General features: G+C 54.9%; 1 protein-coding gene and 1 non-coding gene across 5 annotated transcripts; one reads left to right on the top strand and one right to left on the bottom strand.

Moving 5' to 3' along the window:
• On the bottom strand, positions 1-27,322 carry SERHL2 (serine hydrolase like 2). 4 transcript variants are annotated; one of them, XM_055374782.2, is made up of 12 exons: positions 27,167-27,317; positions 21,474-21,623; positions 21,216-21,329; positions 20,858-20,899; positions 18,093-18,112; positions 17,588-17,662; positions 15,730-15,839; positions 13,913-13,992; positions 7,715-7,749; positions 3,126-3,208; positions 1,822-1,912; positions 1-438 (listed from the first exon to the last, which is right to left on the bottom strand). In XM_055374782.2, the coding sequence occupies exons 1-12, from the start codon at positions 27,207-27,209 to the stop codon at positions 304-306; spliced, it is 978 nt and encodes a 325-aa protein (XP_055230757.1). In that variant the 5' UTR covers positions 27,210-27,317; the 3' UTR covers positions 1-303. The 4 variants fall into 4 exon arrangements, with proteins under 4 accessions (XP_055230757.1, XP_055230758.1, XP_055230759.1 ...); XM_055374783.2 differs by lacking the exon at positions 27,167-27,317 and adding an exon at positions 22,511-22,659; XM_055374784.2 differs by lacking the exon at positions 20,858-20,899 and having other exon boundaries at positions 27,167-27,322.
• LOC115931997 (U6 spliceosomal RNA) lies at positions 5,043-5,147 on the top strand. The gene has a single exon (XR_004068388.1). It is a non-coding gene; the product is annotated as a U6 spliceosomal RNA (small nuclear RNA).
• Positions 27,323-27,864: the final 542 nt, after the last annotated feature.

The following is a 27,864-nucleotide window of genomic DNA, read 5'->3' as shown; positions in this document are numbered from 1 at the left end:
TGAGAATACAAGAACCTTTTATTTTCCATCCAGTTGGGCAGCAGGGAAAGGCTAGGTGGGTCCAGCCCGCCCTTCCTTCCTCCAGCTGGCTGGAGATTATTAGCCAGGAGACAGCAGCCCTCGAACCCAGACTCTGTCTCCCCCTTGAGGTCACAGATGTTGAAGTTGGAATCTCGTTCCTTCCCCTGACTACCATCCTAGGGTGAGCCTCAAGACTAGTGAGGCCTGTCCCCACCATCCCTGGCCTTGTTGTGGGGCTCAGGAACTCAGAGTCCCAGCGTTGAGTCTGGGAGCACTAGGTCTTCATAGTTCCAGGCCCAGAGCTACAGCTGGGAGCGTGTGTGTGCGCTGTAAGAAGGAGCTGATGATATTGGCCACATGCTGGGGTTCGCTCATGTGGACACAGTGATTGCCTGGGACTTCCACAAACTGGAATCGCTGGAGAGGGGAGGGGGTGGGTAGTGAGGTTGGCCAGAGGAGCCTAGGGAGCTCCATGGGCCCTGGGGTCAGGGCCCTCCCACAGCCTTCCAGCTCCCTGCAGGTCAGGAGCGCCTCCCACAGTGAGTTTCCCCCACACTCGGCTCCTTGGAGCCCCGACAGTCCATAGCACCCCAGGAGGTGTCTAACCCTAGGGACTTGGAGGCCTCCCAGGGGTCTAGGCCAGCTGAGTTGTGAAGTTGCATGGCAGGGACAGGGCGGGGCTGAGGCCAGGGTTGCTGTGATTGTATCAGAAGACGTCCCCGTGAGAAAAGATAATGAGATGGGGGCGTGAGCAGCCTGCAGACTTGTGTCTGCCTTCAAGAAGCCAGACAGGGCCGGGCGCGGTGGCTCACGCCTGTATTCCCAGCACTTTGGGAGGCCGAGGTGGGCGGATCACGAGGTCAGGAGATCAAGACCATCCTGGTTAAGACAGTGAAACCCCGTCTCTACTAAAAATGCAAAATATTAGCCGGGCGTGGTGGCAGGCGCCTGTAGTCCCAGCTACGCGGGAGGCTGAGGCAGGCGAATGGCGTGAACCTGGGAGGTGGAACTTGGAGTGAGCCGAGATCGGGCCAGTGCCCTCTAGCCTGGGCAACAGAGCGAGACTCCATCTCAAAAAAAAAAAAAAAAAAGCCAGACAGGAAGGCCTTGCCTGCCTTGGCCCTGACCTGGCAGCCGGCCAGCCACAGGTGGGCTTCTTCCCTTTGTGACAATGCCAAGAAAGCTGCAGAGGCCCCAGGGTCAGGTGTTCGTGGGTAGGTGACCATAAAACACCACGTGCTCCCAGGAACCTGGGGGAAAAGCCACCTCTGGCTACAGCCAGCACGCCCACTGTCATGATGGGTGCAGAGGGATGAGGCAGTCGGGTATTCTGCTGTGGTTTGGGAGCCTGTAAAATGTGCAACTAGGCCGGGTATGGTGGCTCCCATCTACAAAACCAGCACTTCGGGAGGCCAAGGTGGGCGGATCGCCTGAGGTCAGGAGTTTGAGACCAGCCTGGCCAACATGGTGAAACCCCATCTCTTAAAAATATAAAAATTAGCTGGGCATGGTGGCAGGTGCCTGTAATCCCAGCTACTCAGGAGGCTGAGGCACGAGAGTAGCTTGAACCTGGCAGGGGTTCCCCACCAAAGGTCTCTGTTTCCTTAATTCTGATTACTTAATTCTGATTACATGTGTCCCCAGGCCTCTAGGGACTGACCACAGTGGAGCATGAGGCCTGATAGATCCTGGTGGTCACTTGTTGGGCCTGGGGGCAGATCCGGGGTCTTCCCAGTGCATGAGAAGAGATGGGTGAGGTGGGACCAGAGTGGGCGACCAGCTGCCTGAGCCCCGCCTTACCTCTTTGAGGGTGGATTTCATCGTGTCTATCATGAACGACAGGGACTCCTCAGAGTAATTCTCTCTTGGATCAAAATATCCATGGACTGCTCTGGAAAGTGAGGAGTTGGGGGTTGTTGGGGTTCATCTTAGAACCGCCTCCCAGCACTGCCCCCATCCTGCCCTGGGTTGAGGCCTCTGAGGAGAAATCAAAGCCTGGGCTACCCCAACTCCCACAGCTGGGTCCCTTGACCCTGGGTTGGATTTGAGGCTCAGTTAAGCTCAGCTCACGCTCAGCTGCCACAAGCCAGGCGCAAGCGAGTGCTGAAGGCACAGCCTTGCTGGGGCGCAGGGAGTTCAGGACTCGGCCAGTCAGCCCTGAACAGCAGAGCTGGGATCTGAACAGGCGCTGGAGCCCACACTTGCTCTGAGAGAGAATTTACGTATTCACAATCCTCCCGTTGAAAGTCTACAATCCTGTCGTTTTTAATACATTGAGGCCATCGTCACAATTACAGGACATTTTCATCGCCCCCAAAGAAATCGCGAACCTCTGAGCTTACGCGTGCGCGCACACACACACACACCCCGCACCCCCCCTGCCCCCAACAGGCTTCCGGTCCTGAGCAACCATGACCTGGCTTTGTCTGCAGTGTGCCCTATTTGGACTTGAACGTGAATGCAGCCATATAACACGTAGACGGTTGTGTCTGACTTTGTCCACTTAGTGCGATGTTTTCAAGGCTCATCCATGCTGGAGCCCGTGTCAGTGCTTCGTTTCTTTTTATGGCTTAAAAATCGTCTATGGTGGGCCACGCACGGTGGCTCACGCCTGTAATCCCAACACTGGGAGGCCGAGGCGGGTGGATCATGAGGTCAGGAGATGGAGAGCAGCCTGGCCAACATGGCAAAAACCTCGTCTCTACTAAAAATACAAAAATAAGCCAGGCCTGGTGGCGGGCGCCTGTAGTCCCAGCTACTCGGGAGGCTGAGGCAGGAGAATCGTTTGAATCCAGGAGGCAGAGGTTGCAGTGAGCCGAGATTGGGCTCACTGGTTATGGAGCCTTACCTGGGCATGCCCCCCGCTGACACCTGTGAAAAGGCATGGGAGAGCCCCGGCCCAGCCCCTGCTGCCTGAGCCCTCCCCTCCTCTGACCTTCCTCCTTCCATGACCCTGCTGCCAGGGGCACTTCCCAAAAAAGATCTTGAGCCTCAGCGATGTGGTCGACATGCAGAGAACTTGGAGCCTCATGCCAAGGCCCCCTCCCGGAGATTCCTGGTGCCCATGTCTCCTTGGTGACTGAAGGGGATGGGTCCAGACTCACTTGATCAACAGGACGTGGGCCTGCAGCTTCCTGATGTAATGCGCACACAGCTCCCTGCTGACGTAGTCAATGCTGTTCTCTACCTGCAGAGACAAAAACGTGAATTCTCGTCACAAGGCACAGGCACTCTCGTGGGCATGAAACCCATCTCTGTTGGGGTGGCTAAGCCCTGGCGAGGGCACCTTAGCCACCCACCCTGGGTCTGAGCCCAGGACCCCACCACATCACTGCCTCATCGAAGGCTCTTTAGCCCCTGGTGGCCAGAGACTCCTGCCCTCTCCAAGTCTGTTCTCCCCTCTTCCTGGGCTCGTGGCTACCCAGCCTGACTCCATTTCCCATACTCCTTTGCCACCGGGTATGGCTGTGAGATTAAAGGCAGAGAAGTGAGTTGGGCCACTTCTGGGCCTGGATTTTAGGACTTAGGTGTGGCCCTTCCACATCCGTTTCCCAGTCCATAGGCTGCACTTCAGACTGTCCCCTGCCAGCCTGGGACAGGCTTCTTGCCAGGAGGAAGTAACTTGCTGGGACCACAGTTACAGGATGCGCACTCCATGATGGCCCCTGCCGTCCTCCTCTGCAGCCCTGCCTGCCCTGTCTTGTGACTGTTTTACGTCTGGATGGCGGGGATGTGGCCAGCTTGAGTGAGATGTGCTATAGGTGTGACACGAAGCTGGATTTGGAAAACTTAGCATGCAAAATAATGCAATCAAGCTTTATGTTGATTACATCTTAAATCACATTGTGGATGTTAAAATATGAGAACAATTGTTAGAGCCTTTATTTATTTATTTATTTATTTGAGACCAAGTTTTGCTCTTGTTGCCCGGGCTGGAGTGCAATGGCGCGATCTCAGTTCACCGCAACCTCCGCCTCCTGGGTTCAAGCGATTCTCCTGCCTTAGCCTACCGAGTAGCTGGGATTACAGACATGCACCACCAGGCCTAATTCTGTATTTTTAGTAGCGACAGGGTTTCACCATGTTGGTCAGGCTGGTCTTGAACTCCTGACCTCAGGTGATCTGCCCGCCTCCGACTCCCAAAGTTCTGGGATTACAGGTGTGAGCCACCACACCCGGCCTTGGGCCTGTTTTAATATAGCTGCTAGACAAATGTCAAGTTCTGTGAGGCTTTGCTTCCATTGGACTGTGCTGCTCTGATCTGGGGACTCTAAGGGCAGGAGCTCTCAGCATTTTCTCTATCCCTAGTTCTCAGCACATGGAGTGCAGAGGAGAAGCTTCATAAATGCAACTGAGTGGATTAATTCCGGGAAGCTCCCGTAAGGACCAGCTCCACTAAGTCACACCCGATACTCCTCCACCATTGTGAATATAAAATTGCTATGAACACACACACACACACCAGTGAAAACTCACTGTCCTGTTTCCACCCTGGCCCTCCAGCTATTTTCTGCTTCTCAGACTAAAATGACCTGAAGTGCCTTCCCTGAAACGGGTTCCCATACTGTTCCCATATGTGTTCTCATATGTCAGCTGCCACATCTCACAGCGGGGTGTGACCAAGCCTTTCGGGACTGCACACAGGAGGGGCTTCCTGGGCACAAGGTGAACAGGCAAACTTGACCCTGTCTCTACTAAAAATATGAAAATTAGACTGGGCACAGTGGCTCACGCCTGTAATCCCACCATTTTGGGAAACTGAGGCGGGTGGATCGCCTGAGGTCAGAAGTTCAAGACCAGTCTGGCAAACGTGGTGAAACCCCATCTCTACTAAAATTACAAAAAATTAGCTGGGCCTGGTGTCAGGCGCCTGTAATCCCAGCTACTCGGGAGGCTGAGGCAGGAGAATTGCTTGAACCCAGGAGGCAGAAGTTGCAGGGAGCCAAACTTGGGCCAGCGCACTCCACCCTGGATGACAGAGTAAGACTTGGTCTCTAAATAAATAAATAAATAGAATGTAGGTGCTTTGCTTCAGCAGCACATATACTGCTAAATTGGAACAGCAAAGAGATGATTAGCGTGGCCCCTGTGCAAGCATGATACGAAAATTTGTGAAATGTTCCTTTGCAAGAAAAAAAAAATTCACATCACCTGAGGTCAGGAGTTCGAAACCAGCCTTCCCAACATGGCAAAACCCTGCCTCTACGAAAAATACAAAAAATTAACCCAGCATGGTGGAGGGTGCCTGTAATCTCAGCTACTTGGGAGGCTGAGGCAGGACAATCACTTGATCCCAGAAGGTGGAGGTTGCAGTGAGCTGAGATCCCACCACCGCACTCCAGCCTGGACGACAGAGTGAGACTCTCTCAAAAAAAAAAAAAAAGAAAAAATTTATGAAAATGATTTTTTTTTTTTTTTGAGACAGGGTCTCACTCTGTCTCCCAGGCTGGAGTGCAGTAGTGCGATCTCAGCTCACTGCAATCTCCACCTCCCGAGTTAAAGCGATTCTCCTGCCTCAGCCTCCTGAGTAGCTGGGACTACAGGTGTGTGCCACCACGCCCAGCTAATTTTTGTATTTTTTGGTGGTGAAACGCTGTCTCTATGTTGGCCAGGCTGGTCTTTAACTCCTGGCCTCAAGTGATCTGCCCGCCTTGGCATCCCAAAGTGCTAGGATTACAGGCATGAGCAACTGCAGAAACTTAAACTTAGCTGGCCAGAAACCTAAAAAATAAAAGAGAATTTTGGGCCACCTCCATCTTGTAATGTGTATCTTCTGCAATTTAGTTTATGTCCTAACGAAGTCTTTCCATCCCTGGGAAGCCTCCTCCTTCCAGCATTATGGGTGATCACAGCTCCCACTACAGAACAGGTCACATAAGACATGGTCCCTAAGGACAGGGAAGGGGGCATCTCCAAAAGCCAGATTGACTAGGATCTGGCAATAAACTCCCACCATGAAGGTCAGCACACACAAGGGACAAACCACCAGTGAGTGAGCCTCGGTGGGTAGGGAGGACCACCCAACAGCTGGTATTGTTCATCTAGAAAAACAATTACGATGGCTGGCTGCAGTGGCTCACACCTGTAATCCCAGTATTTTGGGAAACTGAGGCGGGAGGATAGCTTGAGCCCAGGCATTCAAGACCAGCCTGGGCAACACGGCAAGACCCTGTCTCTACAAAAGTAAAAAACTTAGCTGGGTGTGATAGTGCACACCTGTAGTCCTAGCTACTCGGGAGGCTGAGGTGGAAAGATCACTTCAGCCCAGGAGGTTGAGGCTGCATGAGCCATGATTGAGCCATGGCACTCCAGTCTGGGTGACAGAGGGAGACCCTGTCTCTACAATTCAAATAGACTGAACACTGTGGCTCATGCCTGTAATCCCAGCACTTTGGGAGGTCGAGGCAGGCAGATCACCTGAGGTCAGGAGTTCGAGACCAGCCTGGCCAACATGGTGAAACCCCATCTCTACTAAAAACACAAAAATGAGCCAGGTGTGGTGGTGGGTGCCTGTAATCCCAGCTACTTGGGGGCTGAGACAGGAGAATTGCTCGAACCTGGGAGGCAAAGGTTGCCGTGAGCTGAGATAGTGCCATTGCACTCCAGCCTTTGCAACAAGAGCGAGACTCTGTATCAATAATAATAATAAAATTAAAGAAAAATCGAACTTTTAAAACAAAAAAGAAAAGAAAATGAATCACTACCTGACACCATGCTCAAGAACAAATCCCACATGATCAAAGACAAACACGTTAACATTCCCGGACCATCGGCTGACGCCCTGGTCCAAGCCTCATCTCTTGGTCTGGGCCTGGGCAGCAGCTCTCAGCGGTCTCCCTGCAGTTAGAGCGTCCCCACCTCTAATGACAGTGTCTCACATGTGTCCAGTGTTCTACCATTTTTTAACAATCACAAAATAGCACCGGCCATGAGCACCTGAAGCGACAGCACTGTGGAAGGCCACTCAACACACATGACCTCACCTAGTCTCGACAACAACCCTTCAAAAGCAGGCCCAGGGCTTGGCTCCCCTAGCCAAGCTGCTCATAAACCAGCTGAGCGAATGAAAGCACTTTCTTTTTGCACGTGAGACAACCAAGGCTCAGAGAGGGTAAGCACCTTGCCCAAGGTCCTACAGCCCCTCACTGGCAGAGATGGCCAAGTTTCTATTAATACAAGTGCTCCAGTGACACAGGCCTCCAGGTGGGACGCTGTTTTTTGAGAACCTTGGTCATCCTGCCCCTCCCCTCTTTAATCTTCACAGCCTCTATCAGGAATCCCCCCTCTCAACAGATGCACCGAGCTGACTTCGAGCTTTTCCCTGTGCAGCAGCCAGTGCCTGGCATGTCTCCCTCCTCTCCTCACCTCCATCGACGGTATTTAATGCCACTGAAGTGCACACTTACCAACGGTTAAATTGACAATCATTATGTATTATGTCAGCTATGTAATTTCTTTTTTTTTTTTTCTTTTCTTGAGATGGAGTCTCGCTCTGTCGCCCAGGCTGCAGTGCAGTGGTGCTATCTCGGCTCACTGCAACCTCTGCCTCCCATTCAAGCGATTCTCCTGCCTCAGCCTCCTGAGTAGCTGGGATTACAGGCGTGAGCCACCACGCCTGGCCTGTAATTTTCAAAAACGACAAAGACGCTAACAGGCAAACCTTGGCGGGGGACCCGGAGGCAGCGGTACTCACCCAGGAGAGCCTCTGGTCTCTGTTCAGAACCAGACCTGGAGGCGGAAGCACAAAGACAGCGGCGTCAATGCTGTCCATCAGGGTCAGGGGACGCTCCGTGACTTTGCTGGAACCCCCCAGGCCTTTCCAGCCAGGGCCCATTTCTCCCACCTGCCCCCAACGTCCTCAGCTGCCCAGGACTCCCTGTCCTGGGGTCCAGCTGGAGCAGGGCTCGACCACGGCCACCTGGCCACAGACCTGTCAGCCCACATGGGCCCTCACCAGCCACCCCAAAGGGCCGGTGCAGAATGAGGGCGAGAGCTTAGGCTAATAGCCTCGTGGACGGTGGAGCTCTCGTCTCTGAGAAACTCCTTCATTCCTTTAGTCACTATAAAGAAGCAAATAAGTACCAATGGTGTCACTGGTTGTGGTGAGCTGAGATCGTGCCACTGCACTCCAGCCTAGGCGACAGAGCAAGACTCTGTCTCAAAAAATCAAACAAACAAAAAACACTAAAAAACCATACATATATGATATACCAACAAGATTTTTTTGGTGGGGGGCCTAAACCACCTGATTCTAAAGTTCACGTGGAAAAATTACACAGGTAAGAATAGCAGGAGGTCAGGCACCTGTAATTCCAGCACTTTGGGAGGCCGAAGTGGGAGGATCACTTGAGACCAGCGTGGGCAATGGAGCAGGACCCCATCTCTACACAAAAAAACTAAAAAATTAGCCAAGGCCGGGCATGGTGGCTCAAGCCTGTAATCCCAGCACTTTGGGAGGGCGAGGCAGGTGAATCACGAGGTCAGGAGTTCAAGACCAGCCTGGGCAATATGGTTAAACCTGGTCTCTACTAAAAACACAAAAATTAGCTGGGCATCGTGGCGGGTGCCTGTAATCCCAGTTACTCGGGAGGCTGAGGCAGGAGAATCGCTTAAACCCGGGAGGCAGAGGTTGCAGTGAGCCGTGATCCAGCCACTGCATTCCAGCCCAGGTGACAGAGTGAGACTCCGTCTCAAAAAAAAAGAAGAAAAGGATGTGAGGGTGATCTGGCTGCGACATCTGTCACCCCATTGATTGCCAGGGTTGATTCGGCTGATCTGGCTGGCTAGGCGGGTGTCCCCTTCCTCCCTCACCGCTCCATGTGCATCCCTCCCAAAACTGTGCGCTCGGTCGAAGAGGACGACCATCCCCGATAGAGGAGGACCGGTCTTCGGTCAAGGGTATACGAGTAGCTGCGCTCCCCTGCTAGAACCTCCAAACAAGCTCTCAAGGTCCATTTGTAGGAGAACGTAGGGTAGTCATCCCATCACCCTTTGCTCTCTTTTCGGACTCGGCCCGCCTGCACCCAGGTGAAATAAACAGCCTTGTTACACACACACACACACGCACACACACACACACACACACACGTAGGGTAGTCATCCCATCACCCTTTGCTCTCTTTTCGGACTCGGACCGCCTGCACCCAGGTGAAATAAACAGCCTTGTTACACACACACACACACACACACTCGCCGAGCATGGTGGCATGCTCCTGTAGTCCCAGCTACTGGGAAGACTGAAGTGGAAGGGTTCTTTGAGCCCGGGAGGCAGAGGCTGCAGTGAGCCGAGATCCTGCCACTGCAATCCAGTCTGGTCAACACAGCAAGACCCTGTCTCAAAAAGGAAAAGAAAAAAGACTAGTAGAAAAACTCTGTTAAAGAGCCATGAAGTGAGACGGTCCCGTCAGATATGAAAATCCTCAGGCCGGGTGCGGTGGCTTACGCCTGAAATCCCAATACTTTGGGAGGCCGAGACAGGTGGATGACCTGAGGTCAGGAGTTCGAGACCAGCCTGGCCAACATGGTGAACCCCATCTCTACTAAAAATACAAAAATTAGCCAGGCGTGGTGGTGGGCACCTGTAATCCCAGCTACTTGGCAGGCTGAGGCAGGAGAATTACTTGAACCCAGGAAGTGGAAGTTGCGGTGAGCCGAGATTGTGCCATTATACTCCAGCTTGGACGACAAAAGCAAGACTCCGTCTCAAAAAAAAAAAAAAAAAAAATCCTGTGTCGGGCCTCAGTTTAAAATGTGTGGTACAGTAAGATCATAGACAGGCAGTCAGAGACAGACCCAAGTACAGATGGGCATTCAGTGTCTGACCAAGGCAGCCCCTTACATGAACAGGGTAAAGATAGACTTGTCTAAAAATGGCATTAGGCACCTGAGGAGCCATCTGGAAAAAGATGAAGTCAGATGCAAACCTCACTCTGTATACAAGATAAGGATCCAATGTAGTAAATATTTAAATGCTAGTGCTAGACCCAAAATAATATTAGTATCAAGCATGACCTTTTAACTATGACTCAAATTCCAGAAGCCATACAAAAGACATATTTTCTTTTCTTTTCTTTTTTTTTTTTTTTTTTGAGACGAAGTTTCACTCTTGTTGCCCAGGCTAGAGTGCAATGGTATGATCTCAGCTCACTGCAACCTCCACCTCCCGGGTTCAAGTGATTCTCTTGCCTCAGCCTCCCGAGTAGCTGGGATTACAGGCATGCGCCATCACGACCAGCTAATTTTGTATTTTTAGTAGAGACGGGGTTTCTCCATGTTGGTCAGGGTGGTCTCGAACTCCCAACCTCAGGTGATTCACCCACCTCAGCCTCCCAAAGTGCTGGGATTACAGGCATGAGCCACTGTGCCTGGTCTAGAAATCTGTATTTTTACATAAAATCTTTCTATTTAAAATAATAGCCCTTCTGCTCTGGCCCTTGGGCCCTTCCTCCAAAAAATAAAAAGAGTATAATAAAAAATAAATAAAATGTGGGCAATCTATTCAAAATTCCCCCCATGCCAAATGTTTTTGATTCAACTGCACAAGTTAAACAAATTATTATCTGCAACCTGTATGCAGTCCAGCTTATGAGAAAGATTTGAGCCTCCCCCACAGCACGGGGCTTCAGGGGCCAGATATTTTTGTTTTGTTTTTAAGACAGAGTTGGCTGGGCATGGTGACTCACACCTGTAATCCCACCATTTTGGGAGGTCGAGTCAGTAGGATCGCTTGAGTTCAGGAGTTCGAGACCAGCCTGGGCAACATGGCGAAACCCCATCTCTACAAAAAAATACGAAAATTAGCTAGGTGTGGTCTGCACACCTGTGGTCCCAGCTACTCAAGAGGCTGAGGTAGGAGGATCGCCTGAGCCCATGAGGCCAAGGCTGCAGTGAGCCATGGTCACGCCACTGCATTCCAGCCTGAGTGACAGAGCAAGACCCTGTTGAAAACAAAAACGACAACAACAACAAAAAAAAAAAACAGAAAAAGATAGGGTCTTGCTAGAGTGCAGTGGCACAATCAAGGTTCAATGCAGCCTCCGACTCCTGAGCTCATGTGAGTCTCCCACTTCAGCCTCCCAAGTAGCTGGGACCACAGGTGTGCCACCATGCCGTTTATTTTTGAATTTTTTGTAGAGATGGGGGTGTCTCCCTGTATTGCCCAGGCTGGTCTTGAACTCCTGGCCTCAAACAGTCCTCCCACCTGGACTCCCAAAGTGCTGGGATTACAGGCATGTGTGAATACGCTGGGCCAGACTGACACAGACTGTCCCTCTGTCCTTAGGGCACCCCAGGCAGAGTGGGCTCCTCCCTCCTTCATGGGAACACCTCAAGATGGTTTCCAGAAAGCCAGTATTGTGGGGCTTGAACTTATTTGAGAAGATAAAGAGCTCATCTCTGCTGCTCTCTCCCCATCCTGCACCACCAGCTCACACCTCCAGGCCTGTCCTGCCAGCTCCTTTCTCCTCCTGGAGTCCGTGGGAGCAGCTCCCGTACCTTCACTGCTTTGCTCAAAAGTCACCTTCTCATGAGGCCCACCCAGACCCTCCTATTCAAAAGAGGAAGTGGAGCTGCAGCCTCTCCAACAATGCTCACTGCCCTCCCCACTCTGCGTCCTCCACGAGCCCTCCCCTTCTCACGCACTCTGTAACCCACCCAGAGAACCTCACACACAAGCCAACGGGCTCCTGAGGCTCCCAGCAGCCAGAGAGGTGGGAACAGATACTCCCTCACAGCCCTCAGAAGGAACCAGCCCTGCCGAGGCCTTGACCTTGGACCCTGAACTCCGGAACTGTGGGGGAATGTGTCTTGGTTGTTTAAGCTCCAGATTCTGGAGGGATCAGGTTGGATGATGGGGGCGGGGAAGGGAAGTTATCCCAGTTCAGAATAGAATGTGAACTCTCAGGGGCTCTGGGGTTGGAGGGAAGCATTTGGGAGGAACCTACATTGTCCTTGAGGCACTGGGTGGGGGGTTCTGGCTGGGTACTGTCTTCTTTTAGGTTAATGCTGGGTCCCAAAAGGCCACAACTGCTGCAGAGGGCTTGTCTGCACACAACGTTCCAGCCAGCTGACCACTTCCCCAGACCCAGGGGTCACCTCTTTCTCAGCCCTCCCTCTTGCCTGTTCCCTCACCCCCCTGACACCCACATAGGGGTGCCTGGTCAGCATCCTGCATTTACTGTTTCCTGTGACCTGTGCCTAATCGAATTCCCCAGCCTCATTCCAGATTAGCTCACTTCTGTGCCTGGGGCTCCCTAGGTCAGCCATCTGTGAGGCATGTCCAGGAAGCCTGGGCCCGGAGTCCTTGACCTCCCCTCCCCATGATGGGTTTCCAGGGAGGCAAGATAAAGGTTCACCCAAGATGATCACGAAGACCCAACTGGTCCCAAACTGGCGACCCGAGGCCAAAACAGCCCACAGGTGCCGCTCCTTAGACCCTCAGGGGATGCTGTCCATTTCTGGACTCAAGACAACTAAAAATACTCACCTCAGCAGATCAACTGCAGAGCTGAGCAACTCGTAATCCTGGCCACACGAGACTGAATTCCCACTTGATTAGCACCGGCCCAGCTGCCTACCAGGGTGGGCTGCCTCCAGCTCCAAAGTCCCTACACAGCCCATAGCCTCCCTCCCGGCCTGCACCCTCAACTCCACGACACGCCCCTACCCCCACCCCGCCCCCAGGTGCTGGAGTTTCTAACCCCCTGCCTCACTCAGCACTTTATAAAGGGAAGGCACATGCCCACCTCACCTGGTCCAATGAGCGCAAAAAACCCAAGACCTTGTTTGTCACCTGAGCAAACAAGGGGAGTCTAAAAGGGAAGGGACTGTCCCAAGATCACTGAGCTGGCAGTGTCAGGAAGCCAGGTTGTGTTGCCCAACTTAGCACATTTTCCATCCGACGACACCATCTCCCTCCAGCTGTTCCCTCACCTTGGGAGAGCTGCTTCCTGGACCACTGCTCTGAAGCAGGCCCCGCCATGAGTCTCTTCTAGAGCACCGTGTATTTCCTTCATTACATCCAGAGAATGTCTAACCGCTCATGTGCCTGTTCACCTGTTTATCATCTGCTTCTCTTCCAAGAATCTAGGCTTCTGCCCAGACTCTTCCTTACTCAACTCCAGGGGGCGCCATTTGTGCGCAGCAGCCCCTGGAATTGTGGTGCAGGAGGTCTGGCCCCACTGAGAGGGACAGTCGGCTCTTGCTCGCTGCAGCCTCACTGAGCCGGGCCTGTAGCAGACCCTTAGAAAACATTTCTTGGGCCAGGCACAGTAGCTCACACCTCTAGTCCCAGCTACTCAGGAGGCTGAGGTGGGACGATCTCTGGAGCCCGGGAGGTGGAGGCTGCAATGAGCCATGATGGTGCCACCGCACTGCAGCCTAGGTGACAGAGCAAGACCTTGTCTCATAAGAGAAAAGAACGAAAGAAAAAAATTCCTGGGTAAAAAGCAAAGTACACAAATCGCTTGTGCCAGAAGCTGCTCTGAAACCAAGACACACCAGCTCCACCTCTCCATTGTGAAAAGCCTCTCCCAAGTCACTCAGCCCCTGGGACGTCCTCACAGCCTGCCTCTGGCACTGGGCACCCACCCCAGATCCAGCAGAGCATGGCCATGACATTCACCAACATTTAGTCCAAGACACCTGACCAAACTCTCCCAGAGCGTGGCTTTCTGGGATGTGCAATAGCTGTATGGCCTCACCCGGGTTGCTTGGCAATGCTGAGCCTTGGTTTCTCCTGCTCTAAATGGGATGACGGTGAGGCAGGAGGGGGATTCAGTGAGATGCTGTTTACAAAGCGCTTAGTATCCTGCCTGGTCTAAGGCAAGTCCTTGACATCCTCGGTAAGAATAGTGACAAATATAAAATGGCCTTGGACAGCAGAGTCCCTTACCTGTGGCCACCTTCGTGGTTCCTCTTTGCAGGAGAAGCTCCCCGCACTCCTCACTCAAGTGGCTATTGCTCTTCAGTAACCTGGGGGGAGACAGAAGGATGCTGGGTGCCTGGAGGCCAATAAAAAGGAAGTCAGATAAAAAGGAGAGGAGGGCCGGGGACGGTGGCTCATGCCTGTAATCCCAGCACTTTGGGAGGACAAGATGGGCGGATCACCTGAGGTCAGGAGTTCGAGACCAGCCTGGCCAACATGGTAAAACCTCATCTCTACTAAAAATACAAAACTTAGCTGGACGTGGTGGCACGTGCCTGTAATCCCAGCTACTTGGGAAGCTGAGGCATGAGAATCACTTGAACCCAGGAGGCAGAGGTTGCAGTGAGCTGAGATTGTGCCACTGCACTCTAGCCTGGGGAACAGAGCGAGATTTGGTCTCCAAAAACAAAACAAAACAAAACAAAACAAAACAAAATGGAGACAAGGGCAGCAAAAGGGAGGTCACCCACAAAGCGTGCATGTGTCTCGTGATTTTTTTTTCTTTTTTTTTTTTTGTGAGACAGAGTCTTGCTCTGTTGCCCAGGCTGGAGTACAGTGGCGCCATCTGGGTTCACTGCAAGCTCTGCCTCCTGGGTTCATGCCATTCTTCGTTACATCTAGAGAATGTCTAACCCCTCTTCTGGATAGATATTCAGGCGCCTGCCACCACCACGCTTGGCTAATTTTTTTTATTTTTTAGTAGACACAGGGTTTCACCAGCTTAGCCATGATGGTCTCAATCTCCTGACCTCGTAATCTGCCCACCTCGGCCTTCCAAAGTGCTGGGATTACAGGCATGAGCCACCGTGCCTGGACCTTGTATTCTTTTTAATTGAGACAGGGTCTCACTCTTGTCACCCAGACTGGAGTGCAGTGGCATGATCATGGCTGTCTGCAGCCTCGACCTCCTGGGGCTAAGCAATCCTCCCAACTAAGGCTGCTGAGTAGCTGGGACCACAGGCGTGTGCCACCATAACCAGCTAATTTTTTTTTTTTTTTTTTTTTAAATACAGGGTCTCGCTATCTCTCTCAGGCTGGTCTCTAACTCCTGGGCACAAGCTATCTTCCCACCTCAGCTTCCCAATGTGCTGGGATTACAGGCGTGAGCCACTGCGCCTGGCCTGTGTCCCGTGTCTCGATGTCACGTTTACAGCGGCAGGGTGTGTGTGTGTGTGGGTTTGTGTGCGCATGCGTGTGGTGGGGCAGTGGGGGGCTTCTCCTCCTTCAGACAACAAATATGTGTGGAGCTCTGACCTACTAGGCCCACTGCCAGATGCAGGAGACACAAACATGACCAAATCAGCCATAGTGGGGGTTGCGGGGTTCACACGCCTCGGGAAACAGAGGCTTCAATAGGCTCTTATTGGACGGTGTGTTTACCTGCAGGGCAGGGAGGGACAGCTCGCCTTGGGGTGTCAGGGCAGGGTTCCCAGCTGAGGCCCCAAGGAGTGGGGAAGCCAGTGAGCAAGCACAGGGGAGAATTCCAGGTAAGGGAGCCCAGGCTGGAGTCCCAGAGGGGAGAGAAGGCGTGGAAGCAGCATGTGCTTGGGGGAGAGGCGGGTGCGTGAGAGGTGTGGGGAGGGTATTGGAAGTAAGGTGCATGGCTGGAGCAGGGGCAGAGGGAAAGGAGATAACGTCCCTGAAGACCCTGGGAAGCCTGGTGCTCAGCGTGACCCCAGGGAGAAACAGGCTTGTTGGGTGAGAGGGAGAAAGAAGCTTCCCCACGTCTCATGGGGTGTCCTCCCCTGGACCCCACAAGCTCCCCGTCCACACCGGGCACCCACCTCTGCAGCAGCTGCTTCAGGCTGAACACGCGCGAGAGCTCCTGGGAGGCCTCTACCTGCAGCATGTGCTCTATGGCTCTCCGCTTGTAGGTCAGCAAGTTCTCCATTTCCTAAGGAGGCACAGTTGGCTGATGACCAGGGATCCAGGCTGCAGACGAGGTCTCTGCCCCTCCTAGCCCTGCCCTCTGCTCTCAGCTGAGCCCCTCTCGGCAAAGGGGCACACAGCCCCAGCCCTGGCTAGTCAGCCCCACGATTCTGAACGAGTCTTTGCTTCGCCTCAGTCACAGCCAGCCTGGTCTTGCCTGCGACCAGGGACAGTTGAAGAGGTCAGGTGGGATGATGGAGAGGAAGGGGAATCTCTGTCAACTGCCAAGTGCTTTGCAAAGGCATGAAATTAGGGTCCGGAGGCCACGAACCATCTGGGGTTGGCAGTTTCATCTGGTTCAACGAATGCCATCATTCTCGGTTGCAGAAAGGGACTGGCAGAAAGGGCGCAGTTCTGGGGCTTCCAAGCTCCCCCACGATGTGTGGCTCACTCTGTGAGGACAGCCTCAGGTCCACTGCCTGGGGCTGCAGAGGGGGGCAACTCCCATCTACCCACCCCTGAGAATGGAGGACAAGAGAACTAAATGCCCCTCTTGACTCACCCAGGAGGAAACTCCTGGGGGCACTGCACTTGTCAATTCAGTGGGTGAAATGCAGAAAAAAGGGAGTGTCTGCTGTCTGCCATCTATAAACTGGATCCTTACAATAGCCCCTGAGCTAGCTGAGCTCATGCAAGGAACATTTACTGAGCCCTTACTAGGTGCCAGGATTGGGGATGTGGTGACAGAGATGGACATGATTTTTGTCCTTATGGGATCTGCGGTCATTTTTTTTTTTTTTTTGGAGACGGAGTTTCACTCTTGTTGCCCAGGCTGGAGTGCAATGGCGCGATCTCGGCTCACTGCAACCTCCGCCTCCTGGGTTCGAGCGATTCTCCTGCCTCGGCCTCCCGAGTAGCTGGGATGACAGGCATGTGCCACCACGCCCAGCTAATTTTGTATTTTCGGTAGAAACGGGGTTTCTCCATGTTGGTCAGGCTGGTCTCGAAATCCTGACCTCAGGTGATCTGCCCGCCTCAGCCTCCCAAAGTGCTGGGATTACAGGCTTGAGCCACCGTGTCTGGCCGATCTGTGGTCATTCTATGGACAAGAAAACTGAAACTGATGAGACTTGTGTCACAATTGAGAGGCTGAGACCTTGGCAAGAAAATGACAGGATGTCAGAGCTGGCCAGGTCATTGAGTCCAACCTCATTTTACACGTGCGGGAACTAAGGCCCAGAGAGGCAAAGTAACTTGCCAAGGGTCACCCAGCAGGTAAACCAGGCCAGGACTCAGATGCAGAGACAGTACTGGTTATGGGTAGTGGTGATCAGAGGGGTCAGTACTTGTTCCTTCAGTTCACATTTAGGGCTGTCATGTGTGGTGGTGCAATGTGGACACAGTGCAAAGGCATTCGACTGGGTGTGAGTGCAGTGTGCCGGCCCAGCTGTGTGCCCTAGAACATCTTCCACCTATGGCTGCTGCCCTCCTTCCACTGCCTGCCACTGTGTGATCAGCCTGGCATTCTGCAGATCCCAAGCCACACATCCAGTTTCCAAGGGGTCCCCCCACACCCCTTCTCCTGACCACTGCTAGGGGTATAAAGCAGCAGAAGGCTGTCCTCTGTTGGGGAGCGTGTCCCTGACTCCTCTTTCCCACCCTCTGTCACCTCCTCGTGCTTCCCTAGTGTCCACCAAAGGAAGCAGGGCTGGAAGCACTGCCCGGGGCCCAGGTCCTCCCTAATGACAGCATGCACGAAAGCCCGCTTCTCACATTTGATTCCAGGAGAAATACCAGTGTGTCCAGCAAGATAAGTTTATCCACCATCTCGGGAAAGGTACAGGAAAACTGTGAGGATGCCAAAAGGGGAGAATGAATAGGGGGAAGAAGGAAAGGACACTCCCGCCTTTCCCTGGGGACCCTGGAGTTCCCCGAAACATCTTTTAGGCTGGGGGGAGGGTGCTGACCAAGAGGCCAGAGGAGAATCTTCTATCCTATGGTGTGCCTTCCCCCACCACCCCTAAGTCTGCACCCAGCACTGAGCTCCAGACCTTGGTGATGGCTGGACTCCAGGGTGCTGTGGGACCGGGTATGGGGGTGTGGAAACATGAACTTACCAGGAGTCTCCACCGTTTACACCAACTTCCTGGTATAACGACTATCACTGTGACAGGAGGAGGCACTTTCTGTCCCAGGTACCTTCTCCTTCCTCCTCTGTGCTCCCCTCCCCACCCCACCCAAGGGAGCCCCAGTTGGCCAGACAAAGCCATCTACTCACCATTCCGCCCACGACGCCACCTGGGGGACAAAAGAGCTGTGGGTGACATTCCCTCACTCCCTCCCCAGCTGCATACCTTAAAGCTTCTTCCCGAGTGAATAAGAGAGATGAGCTCCCTCTCCCTCTGCTCCCTCTCCCTCTCCCCAGGGTCTCCCTCTCCCTCTCCCTCTCCCCAGGGTCTCCCTCTCCCTCTCTTTCCACGGTCTCCCTCTGATGCCGAGCCAAGGCTGGACTGTACTGCTGCCATCTTGGCTCACTGCAACCTCCCTGCCTGATTCTCCTGCCTCAGCCTGCCGAGTGCCTGCAATTGCAGGCGCGCGCCACCACACCTGACTGGTTTTCGTATTTTTTTGGTGGAGATGGGGTTTCGCTGTGTTGGCCGGGCTGGTCTCCAGCTCCTAACCGCGAGTGATCCGCCAGCCTCGGCCTCCCGAGGTGCCGGGATTGCAGACGGAGTCTGGTTCACTCAGTGCTCAATGGTGCCCAGGCTGGAGTGCAGTGGCGTGATCTCGGCTCGCTACAACCTCCACCTCCCAGCCGCCTGCCTTGGCCTCCCAAAGTGCCGAGAGTGCAGCCTCTGCCCGGCCGCCACCCCGTCTGGGAAGTGAGGAGCGTCTCTGCCTGGCCGCCATCCCATCTAGGAAGTGAGGAGCGTCTCTGCCCCGCCGCCCATCGTCTGAGATGTGGGGAGTGCCTCTGCCCCGCTACCCCGTCTGGGATGTGAGGAGCGCCTCTGCCCGGCCGCGACCCCGTCTGGGAGGTGAGGAGCGTCTCTGCCCGGCTGCCCCGTCTGAGATGTGAGGAGACCCTCCGCCCGGCAACCGCCCCATCTGACAAGTGAGGAGCCCCTCCGCCCGGCAGCCGCCCCGTCCGAGAAGTGAGGAGCCCCTCCACCCGGCAGCCACCCCTACTGGGAAGTGAGGAGCGTCTCCGCCCCGCAGCCACCCCGTCCGGGAGGGAGGTGGGGGTCAGCCCCCCGCCCGGCCAGCCGCCCCGTCCGGGAGGGAGGTGGGGGGGTCAACCACCCGCCCGGCTAGCCGCCCCGTCCGGGAGGTGAGGAGCACCTCTGCCTAGCCTCCCCTACTGGGAAGTGAGGAGCCCCTCTGCCCAGCCAGCCGCCCCGTCCGGGAGGGAGCTGGGGGGGTCAGCGCCCCGTCCGGGAGGGAGGTGGGGGGGTCAGCCCCCTGCCCGGCCAGCCGCCCTGTCCAGGAGGTGAGGTGCGCCTCTGCCCGGCCGCCCCTACTGGGAAGTGAGGAGCCCCTCGGCCCGGCCAGCCGCCCCGTCCGGGAGGGAGGCGGGGGGGTGGGTCAGCGCCCCGTCCGGGAGGGAGGCGGGGGGGGGTCAGCGCCCCGTCCGGGAGGGAGGGAGGGAGGGAGGGAGGTGGGGGGGTCAGCGCCCCGTCCGGGAGGGAGGGAGGGAGGGAGGGAGGGAGGGAGGTGGGGGGGTCAGCGCCCCGTCCGGGAGGGAGGTGGTGGGGTCAGCGCCCCGTCCGGGAGGGAGGTGGGGGGGTCAGCCCCCCGCCCGGCCAGCCGCCCCGTCCGGGAGGGAGGTGAGGGGGTCAGCCCCCCGTCCAGGAGGGAGGTGGGGGGGTCAGTCCCCCACCGGGCCAGCCGCCCCGTCCGGGAGGGAGGTGGGGGGGTCAGCCCCCACCCGGCCAGCCGCCCCGTCCAGGAGGGAGGTGGGGGGGCCAGCCCCCCGCCCGGCCAACCGCCCCGTCCGGGAGGGAGGTGGGGGGGCCAGCCCCCCGCCCAGCCAGACGCCCCGTCCGGGAGGGAGGTGGGGGGGGTCAGCCCCCCGCCCGGCCAGCCGCTCCGTCCGGGAGGGAGGTGGGGGGGGTCAGCCCCCTACCCGGCCAGACGCCCCGTCCGGGAGGTGAGGGGCGCCTCTGCCCGGCTGCCCCTACTGGGAAGTGAGGAGCCCCTCTACCCGGCCACCACCCCGTCTGGGAGGTGTACCCAACAGCTCATTGAGAACGGGCCATGATGACAATGGCGGTTTTGTGGAATAGAAGGGGGGGAAAGGTGGGGAAAAGATTGAGAAATCGGATGGTTGCCGTGTCTGTGTAGAAAGAAGTAGACATGGGAGACTTCATTTTGTTCTGTACTAAGAAAAATTCTTTTGCCTTGGGATCCTGTCGATCTGTGACCTTGCCCCCAACCCTGTGCTCTCTGAAACATGTGCTGTGTCCACTCAGGGTTAAATGGATTAAGGGTGGTGCAAGATGTGCTTTGTTAAACAGATGCTTGAAGGCGGCATGCTCATTAAGAGTCATCACCACTCCCTAATCTCAAGTACCCAGGGACACAAACACCGCGGAAGGCCGCAGGGTCCTCTGCCTAGGAAAACCAGAGACCTTTGTTCACTTGTTTATCTGCTGACCTTCCCTCCATTATTGTCCTATGACCCTGCCAAATCCCCCTCTGCGAGAAACACCCAAGAATGATCAATAAAAAAAAAAGAAAAAGCTTCTTCCCACCAGTGGTGGAGGGAGAGGGGGGCTCCATATGGGTGGCTGGGGGCTCAGCATCTGGGCCATGATGGCCCCTTCATCAGACCTGACCACTCAAAAGACCACATTTCCCTCATCCCTGTGTCCCTTGCGGCAGTTGCCTGAGGTCAGAGGGTACAGTGGTCAACCTCTGACTGACCCTCTCATCTCTCTTTGCAGATCTCATAAGTGCAGGGGAAAGGGGTGGGGCAGCAGCTCCTATCCTTCCCTCCCAGCCCTACTCAGGGCCCGGTCAGCTCCTGGCCAGTGTACTCACCGAAGCTGTGGCCCAGAATGGAGAATCGATTCCATTTCAAGGCTGGAAATGCAAGGAGCCAGAAGGTCCGGCTGGGCACAGGCTCAGCCCACGATCTTGCTTCTAGTCCCCAGGCTCAGGAAATCCCTTCCCAGCATCTGGGGTGTCCACCCAGAAGACTAGCTTGGGGGACCCACTGGAGGAAGCGAACTCTTCAACTTTCCCAAGATCTCCCGTGAATTGCTGGCAGACCTGGGGCCAGAGCCCAGGCCCCACTCCCAGGCCAGTGCTGCTTCCTGGATCCTACCCCAACTCCAGTGATAAGAGGGGGTGCCCTAGGGCACCCCCCACACCGCCGAAAATACACACTGTTTCTTACCTGCCACAACTCTTCGGATCTCACTCACAAAAGTCTGGAGGTAATATGGGACACCTGGGCTGTAATGGGACGAGAGCCCATGACCTCCGAAATCCATGGCAACGTAATAAAAGTCTGAAACAGAGAGAAACGGGTTGGAGGGTAGGAAGAGGTGTCTATGCCAGCTGTCTCCCCGCCCTCCTCATTCCCCTGCAGGCCTCCCCCCTCACCTTCTTGCCCACTTTCCCCCTGGCCTTCCCTTCAGCCCCAGCCTCACACCTTGCGGGAGAAGAGGGATGAGTCTGTCGAAGGAGTTGGCATTGTCCAGCCAGCCGTGCAGGCAGAGAACTGGAGGGCCCTGCAGGGAGCCCCAGGCTTTGGCTGCGATGTGGCCCCAGGGCACAGCCAGCTTCAGCTCTGAGATCAGACCTGAAAGACACAGCCGGGTCTTTCATTCCTTCATTCATTCATCCATGAAGCTGGTGCTCCCTGAGCCCCTTATCTCTGCCTGATGTGCTTGAGCCAGGGGCTCATGTCCAGAGGGACTCAGACCCTTAGCTGCCCCAGAAGGTTATGGGGAGAGAGTCAGACATGGGAGTGGAGACTCCCAGAGGAGGGACAGAGAAGCTAAGCCGGAAAAACCTGGGACAGGCCTCACAGCATGCACCCCATTTAAACTGGGGCAGAACCTTCTAGAATGTGCTGGGGCTGGGGCACTGTTCAGGCCTGGACCCTACCAGTTGCTGGCTGGGTAACCTTGGACGAGTTACTAAAACGTCTTGAGCCTGTTTCCTTTCCTGTAAAACCGGAGTAAAGAAACAGTCCGTTTCCTAAGCCTTTCCCAAAGGCCAGAGGGGTGCCAAACCCTCACACATGCAGCAGGTGGGACCACTGTCACTCTCCCTCCACAGAGCAGGAAACTGAGGCACTGGGAGCTGCAGTACATGCCCAAGGTCACACTGGGCGACAAGGGCGGAGTGGAAATTTAGGGCAGGCGGTGGGACTCCAGGACCCACCGCTGCCCCCACATCTGGCAGCGTCCTCCGTCTCTGCAAGGCTGGAGACTTGCGCACCCCCGACACCCACGCGCATGCTCGGCTAACTCAGGGGCTCCTGGAACCCTGGGAGGCCACGTGCGGCCGTGTCCCGGGACCCCCAACTCCTGGCCGGTCGCGCTCTCATGCCCCGGGACTGCCGAGGAAGGAGCTGCGACACCCAGGAGGGCGACGCGGTCGTCGAACCCTCCACTCCATCCCGCCCTCTTCTACTGTCCCAACCAGGTGGGTGGGCAGTGGCACAAGGCCTCCTCGTCAGACCTGGTGCGGCGTTCTCACTCATCGCTCTCGTCCCGCGAATGCGCTGCTGTCACTCCCTCACGCCTGGCTAGGTCGTAGGAGCAGAGTGACGCCCGCAATTCCGGGCCCTATCTCTAAGCTGTCCTGCCCCGCCCCACCCCAGGCAGGCTACACCTCCACACCTCACGCCCTGCCTTCACCCCGCCCTCCCTGCGCCCTGGCAGGTCCCGCTCCCACGGCCGCCGGCCTCACCCCTAGGCCGCCCCGCCCCACCCCAGGCAGGCCCGCCAACTCCAGCAGTCCCCGTCCCCACTCAGAAGGCCCCGCCTTCCCACCGCCCTGCCCGAGCCCCGGGGGGGCCCTGCTCCCACAGCCGCCGGTTCCACCCCAGGAAGGCCCACCCCCACTCGCCAGGCCGCGCCCCCACCCGCCAGGCCCCACCTTCCCGCCACACTGTCGGCGCCCACCGGCTTGGAACCCAGCAGGGCGCCAACCCCCGGGCAGTCCTGATGGCCGCCCCCACGTCCGCGCGGGACCAGACCCGGGGAGCAGCCACAGCGAGTTGGGCCTCTGAATGCTCGCTGGCCCGCGCCACAGGGCTGAAGATTACCCTTTGTTTAGTGGCTTACTAGCCCCCTTGACGGACAGCCTGCGTCCGTGTCCCCACTGTGTCCTAGGATTCTCAGCAGAGCCTGGCACAAGCCAGTCTTAATAATTGTTGTACAAGCCGGGCGCGGTGGCTCACGCCTGTAATCCCAGCACTTTGGGAGGCTGAGGCGGGCGGATCACAAGGTCAGGAGATCGAGACCATCCTGGCTAACATGGTGAAACCCCGTCTCTACTAAAAATACGAAAAATTAGCCGGGCGAGGTGGCGGGCGCCTGTAGTCCCAGCTACTATGGAGGCTGAGGCCAGAGAATGGCGTGAACCCGGGGGGCGGAGCCAGCAGTGAGCCGAGATCGCACCACTGCACTCCAGCCTAGGCGACAGCGAGATTCCGTCTCAAAAAAAAAAAAAAAAATTGTTGTACAGGTGAACAAATGAATGTATAAATTGGGGACGTGGAGGAACCCTCCAGGTGAGGGATTATAAACAATATCTGCCTGGAAAGGATCGAAAACCCCAAGTTATGAAGAGGATGTTTGGGGTGAGCAGATTCCTGCACTAAATCCTACAATGAAAGAGGGAAAGTGCACCCTTTGAGTCTGAAACAGTGGCAAGTCTAAGACAAATAAGTACTGGTAGTGAATTCTTTTTTTTTTTTTTTTTTTTTTTTTTTGGAAACAGAGTCTCGCTTTGTCGCCCAGGCTGGAGTGCAGTGGCACGATCTCGGCTCACTTAAACCTCCACCTCCCGGATTCACGCCATTCTCCTGCCTCAGCCTCCCTAGTAGCTGAGACTACAGGCACCCACCACCATGCCGGCTAATTTTTCTTGTATTTTTTTTAGTAGAGACGGAGTTTCACCGTGTTAGCCAGGATGGTCTCGATCTGCTGACCTCGTGATCTGTCTGCCTCGGCCTCCCAAAGTGCTGGGATTATAGGCGTGAGCCACCATGCCCGGCCAAGTACTGATAGTGATTTCTTATAATTTTATGTTGCCTTGGCATCCATTTTGATAAGATTCAAATTTTTCCTACCAGAAGCAGGGCTCAGTCTGTGGGTGGCAAGCCACCCAGGTGCCGAGGCAAGAGACCGAGGGCACAAGCTGTACCAGTATAATAAAATATATAAAATAAGAATAGTTATACTAGATATAGATCATAGATATGATTATATATGAATACCATTAATCATTAGTTTGTAGCAATTACTCTTTATTCCAATATTATAATAATCCTCGCTCTACAATCATAACCTAGGAAAAATCAGGCCATACAGGGATAGGAGCTGAGGGGACATAGCGAGAAGTGACCAGAAGACAGGAGTGTGAGCCTTCTGTTATGCCCAGACAGGGCCACCAGAGGGCTCCTTGGTCTAGCGGTAATGCCAGGGTCTGGGAAGACGCCCGTTGCCAAGCGGACCGTGGTCTAGCGGTAACATCAGTGCCAAGGAGAAACACCTGCTACTTAGCAGACCGGGAAAGGGAGTCTCCCTTTCCCCGGGGTAGTTTAGAGAATACTCTGCTCCACACCTCTTGTGGAGGGCCTGACTGATCGCCCACAGTTATCTGGAGGCCTAACCGTCTCCCTGTGATGCCGTGCTTCAGCAGTCACGCTCCTGTTTCACTTTCATGTTCCACTCTGTACACCTGGCTCTGCCCTCTAGATAGCAGTAGCAAATTAGTGAAAGTACTAAAAGTCTCTAATATGCAGAAATAATGGCGTAAGCTGTCTCTCTCTCCTCTCTCTCTGCCTTGGCTGCCAGGCTGGGAAGGGCCCCCTGTCCCATGGACATGTGACCCACGTGACCTTATCTATCATTGGAGATGGCTCACACTCCTTACCCTGCCCCTTTGTCTTGTATCCAATAAATATCAGCACAGCCTGGCATTCGGGGCCACTACCGGTCTCTGCGTCTTGGTGGTAGTGGTCCCCTGGGCCCAGGTGTCTTTTATCTCTTTGTCTTGTGTCTATTTCTACAATCTCTCATCTCTGCACACGGGGAGAAAAACCCACTGACCCTGTGGGGCTGGTCCCTACACAGTCACCCTTGGCAGTTTCCAGGTCTACACCACACCCAAAGGACTGCAGAGATAAGAAGTTAGAGGCCTGACAGGGTGGGAATAGGCTCAGGTCTGTAATCCAAGGCAGGAAGATTGCTTGAGGCCAGGAGTTCGAGACCAGGGCTGGGCAACATAGTGAGACCCACCCACCCCCACCACCACAACCACTAAAAAATAAAATAACGCTTAGAGGCATCTCTTCTGCCTAGCAGACTGCACTCCTGCTTTTCTGGTGCTTCCTTTAAAAAGAACAGTCAGGCGTTTGGTCAGCAAACTTATTGACCCATGATCATTCCCTTCTATCTGCTGTTAGTTGCCACGCATTCTTTCTGCCTGACTCTTCACTCCTGCCTCCCGTGACCAGGGACGAGGACTTCCTTCCAGTCTCATTACACTTTTCCTTGCCCAGGTTCTGTATTAAAAATCTTTGGACTTGTTTCCTCCTGCGGTGGTGGGTTGAATTTGCACTTTCCATCAGAACAACCAGGGGCTGCCCTAGGCCGGGCTCCCGGTGCCAGAGCAATGGTCAGGCAGCATAAACCGGACATGGGTCTCACCAGAGCCACTAGGGCCTTTCCCATGTGAAGGACTTCTGGTCATAGGTCAGACACTAGGCATGAGGTTGTCCACTAGTTACAAGAAGTATCCTGTGAAAGGTGTACTGCACACATCCACGTCTAGCCCCCTACCTTTCTGCTTAGGGCAGGTTGCTGGCTGCTCTGGTACTGGAAGCCCAGTTTAGCTGGGGGCTCTCAAAACAGGACTTCCTGTTCCTTCACTACCGTTTGCTAGTTGGAAGCTCTGGGAGTAAATGGGATGTGGTCCCTCGGGCTCCAGTCCAGCAGCGCTCATGAGTGGCGAGCTACAGTACAGCACGCTAAGGTGGGGAAAGATCTTTACAGCGAGTTCTCCCTGGACCGGGACAGGGGAGCCAACCCCTGGAGACAGAGAAGACCTTGGGCTGCAGAAGTTAAGGGAGCTTCCCGGTGGAGCTGCAATGCAGGGAAGGTTGTCAATGGCTAGAAAAAGTGGGCAAGGGCGGATGATGGACTGGAGCTTGGTATGGCATTAGGTTACAACGGGCCTTGCATGTGGGGCCGAGGAGCTTGGCCCTTATTCTGAGTGGTGAGGCCCTGGGGAGGCTAGAGGCTGGGAGATGACAAGACTGCTTCTAGAAAAGTCCATGCATGGTACAGTCCATCAGCTCAGTAAACAGTTTGGCTTTCTATGGGCCTGGACCCTTTTACAAGTTATACAAGGGGTCAAATATCCTGGAGTGACAGAGGCATTGAGGACATGACCCCTGTGAGGTGGGTTGGTCTCTTTCCTCTTCTGCCCTGAGGACCCATTGGCAGACCCTCTTCACTGATGACACCAAATTTATGCCTGGGCGCCAGGCTCCAGCCTGACTCCGGGGTGGGGACCTGACCTCCATCTCAATCTGCTGTGGCTCTACCAGCCCCTTCAACACAGACGCACCCACCCCCTCCTCTGTCCAGCAGATTCGCGGCCTCAGTCCCCCACTTCCACCGCCCCCCTGCCCCCATCCTCATCTTCACACTCACATCCTGTTATCACACCTCAGCCTTTCCCCACCTGCCTCTCTTCACTTTCATTCCTGTGACCCTCCCCGCCTCCCACCCCCTGGGCTGGCTAGCTCGTCGTCGCCCCAAGAAGACAAGAGAAATCACTTTGCGCCATGCCACCAGCAACCCCCTGGAGCTCAGCTGTAGCTCCGATCTTACTTCCCTGTGTGGGAGTCTCCGGTGCTTCACACCGCCTGCTGGAGGGAGGTGGATTCCTGCCCCGGCATGGAAAGCCTTCTCTGGAGCCCCTCTCTCCTTTATACCACGTTCAACTCCAGGAATGTTGGGCTGTTCATTCTATGCACCTGCCCCCAGTTTTCACACTTCTGTATCTTTGCTTACGCTGCTCCTTCAGCCCGGAACACAGTTCCCCTTTGCCTTTACCATTGAAATCATACCCTTCTTTTAAGGCATAGTTCAGAATCACCTGCTCCAGGAAGCGCTCTACGATCCTCCCAGGTGAAATGCATCTCCCCATCTCCATTACTGCTGCTGCCACCTGCCCCTCACCCCTACGTGGTGTTGCAGTCCATTGGGTCTGGCTGCCTCTCTGGCTGGATGTCTGCCCTAAAAAGTGGAAAAAGGTCTCATTCAACTTTGTTTTTCCCCATAGCGTCTACCAGAGGACCTTGCACACAGTAGGGCCTCAATCAATGTCTGCAGGTTGAAGTGGCTGAGAACTGCTAAGAACATCCTCTCCCAGTCTCCTTAAAAGGGCTCACAAAAGCAGCAGCAAGCGGGGGTGGGGGAGGGCGTGGATTCTGGAGGGCGTGGATTCTGGCGGGAATTCTTAAGATCTTATCTTCTCACCCCTTTTTTATGTTAACATAGTAGCCACATCCAGAGACATAGGAGTGTATGAAGTGTTCACATAACCACTTGTGAGAGACAAATGTTTCCCAGGAGTTCCTCCTTCATCAGCAAGACAAGGCCCCTAAGCTAAGTCGGTGAAATAAAAACTGACACTAAATGCAATGTGGTATTCTGGACTGGACCCTGGAACAGACATGGCCAAGAACATTAGGTTTATTATTTTTTTTTTTGGTGAGACGGACATTTACTGTTGTTGCCCAGGCTTGAATGCAATGGCGCGATCTCGCTCACTGCATTCTCCGCCTCCCAGGT

The sequence above is a fragment of the Gorilla gorilla genome, chromosome 23 (genome assembly GCF_029281585.2).
Source record: "Gorilla gorilla gorilla isolate KB3781 chromosome 23, NHGRI_mGorGor1-v2.1_pri, whole genome shotgun sequence".
Taxonomy (NCBI): Eukaryota; Metazoa; Chordata; class Mammalia; order Primates; family Hominidae; genus Gorilla; species Gorilla gorilla.
The sequence above is the reverse complement of the archived record's forward strand: the minus strand, read 5'-3'. Positions and strand labels throughout refer to the sequence as shown.

Excerpts from the sequence above, each read along its gene's own strand:
- SERHL2 (XM_055374782.2), bottom strand. The coding sequence starts at position 27,209 with ATGCATTTCACCTGGGAGGATCGTAGAGCGCTTCCTGGAGCAG. Across the intron at positions 18,113-20,857 it reads CATTCTGGGCCACAGCTTCG|GTGGCGTCGTGGGCGGAATG; the intron begins GTGAGTACACTG and ends TTTGTCCCCCAG. Across the intron at positions 439-1,821 it reads TGAAATCCACCCTCAAAGAG|CGATTCCAGTTTGTGGAAGT; the intron begins GTAAGGCGGGGC and ends TCCCCTCTCCAG.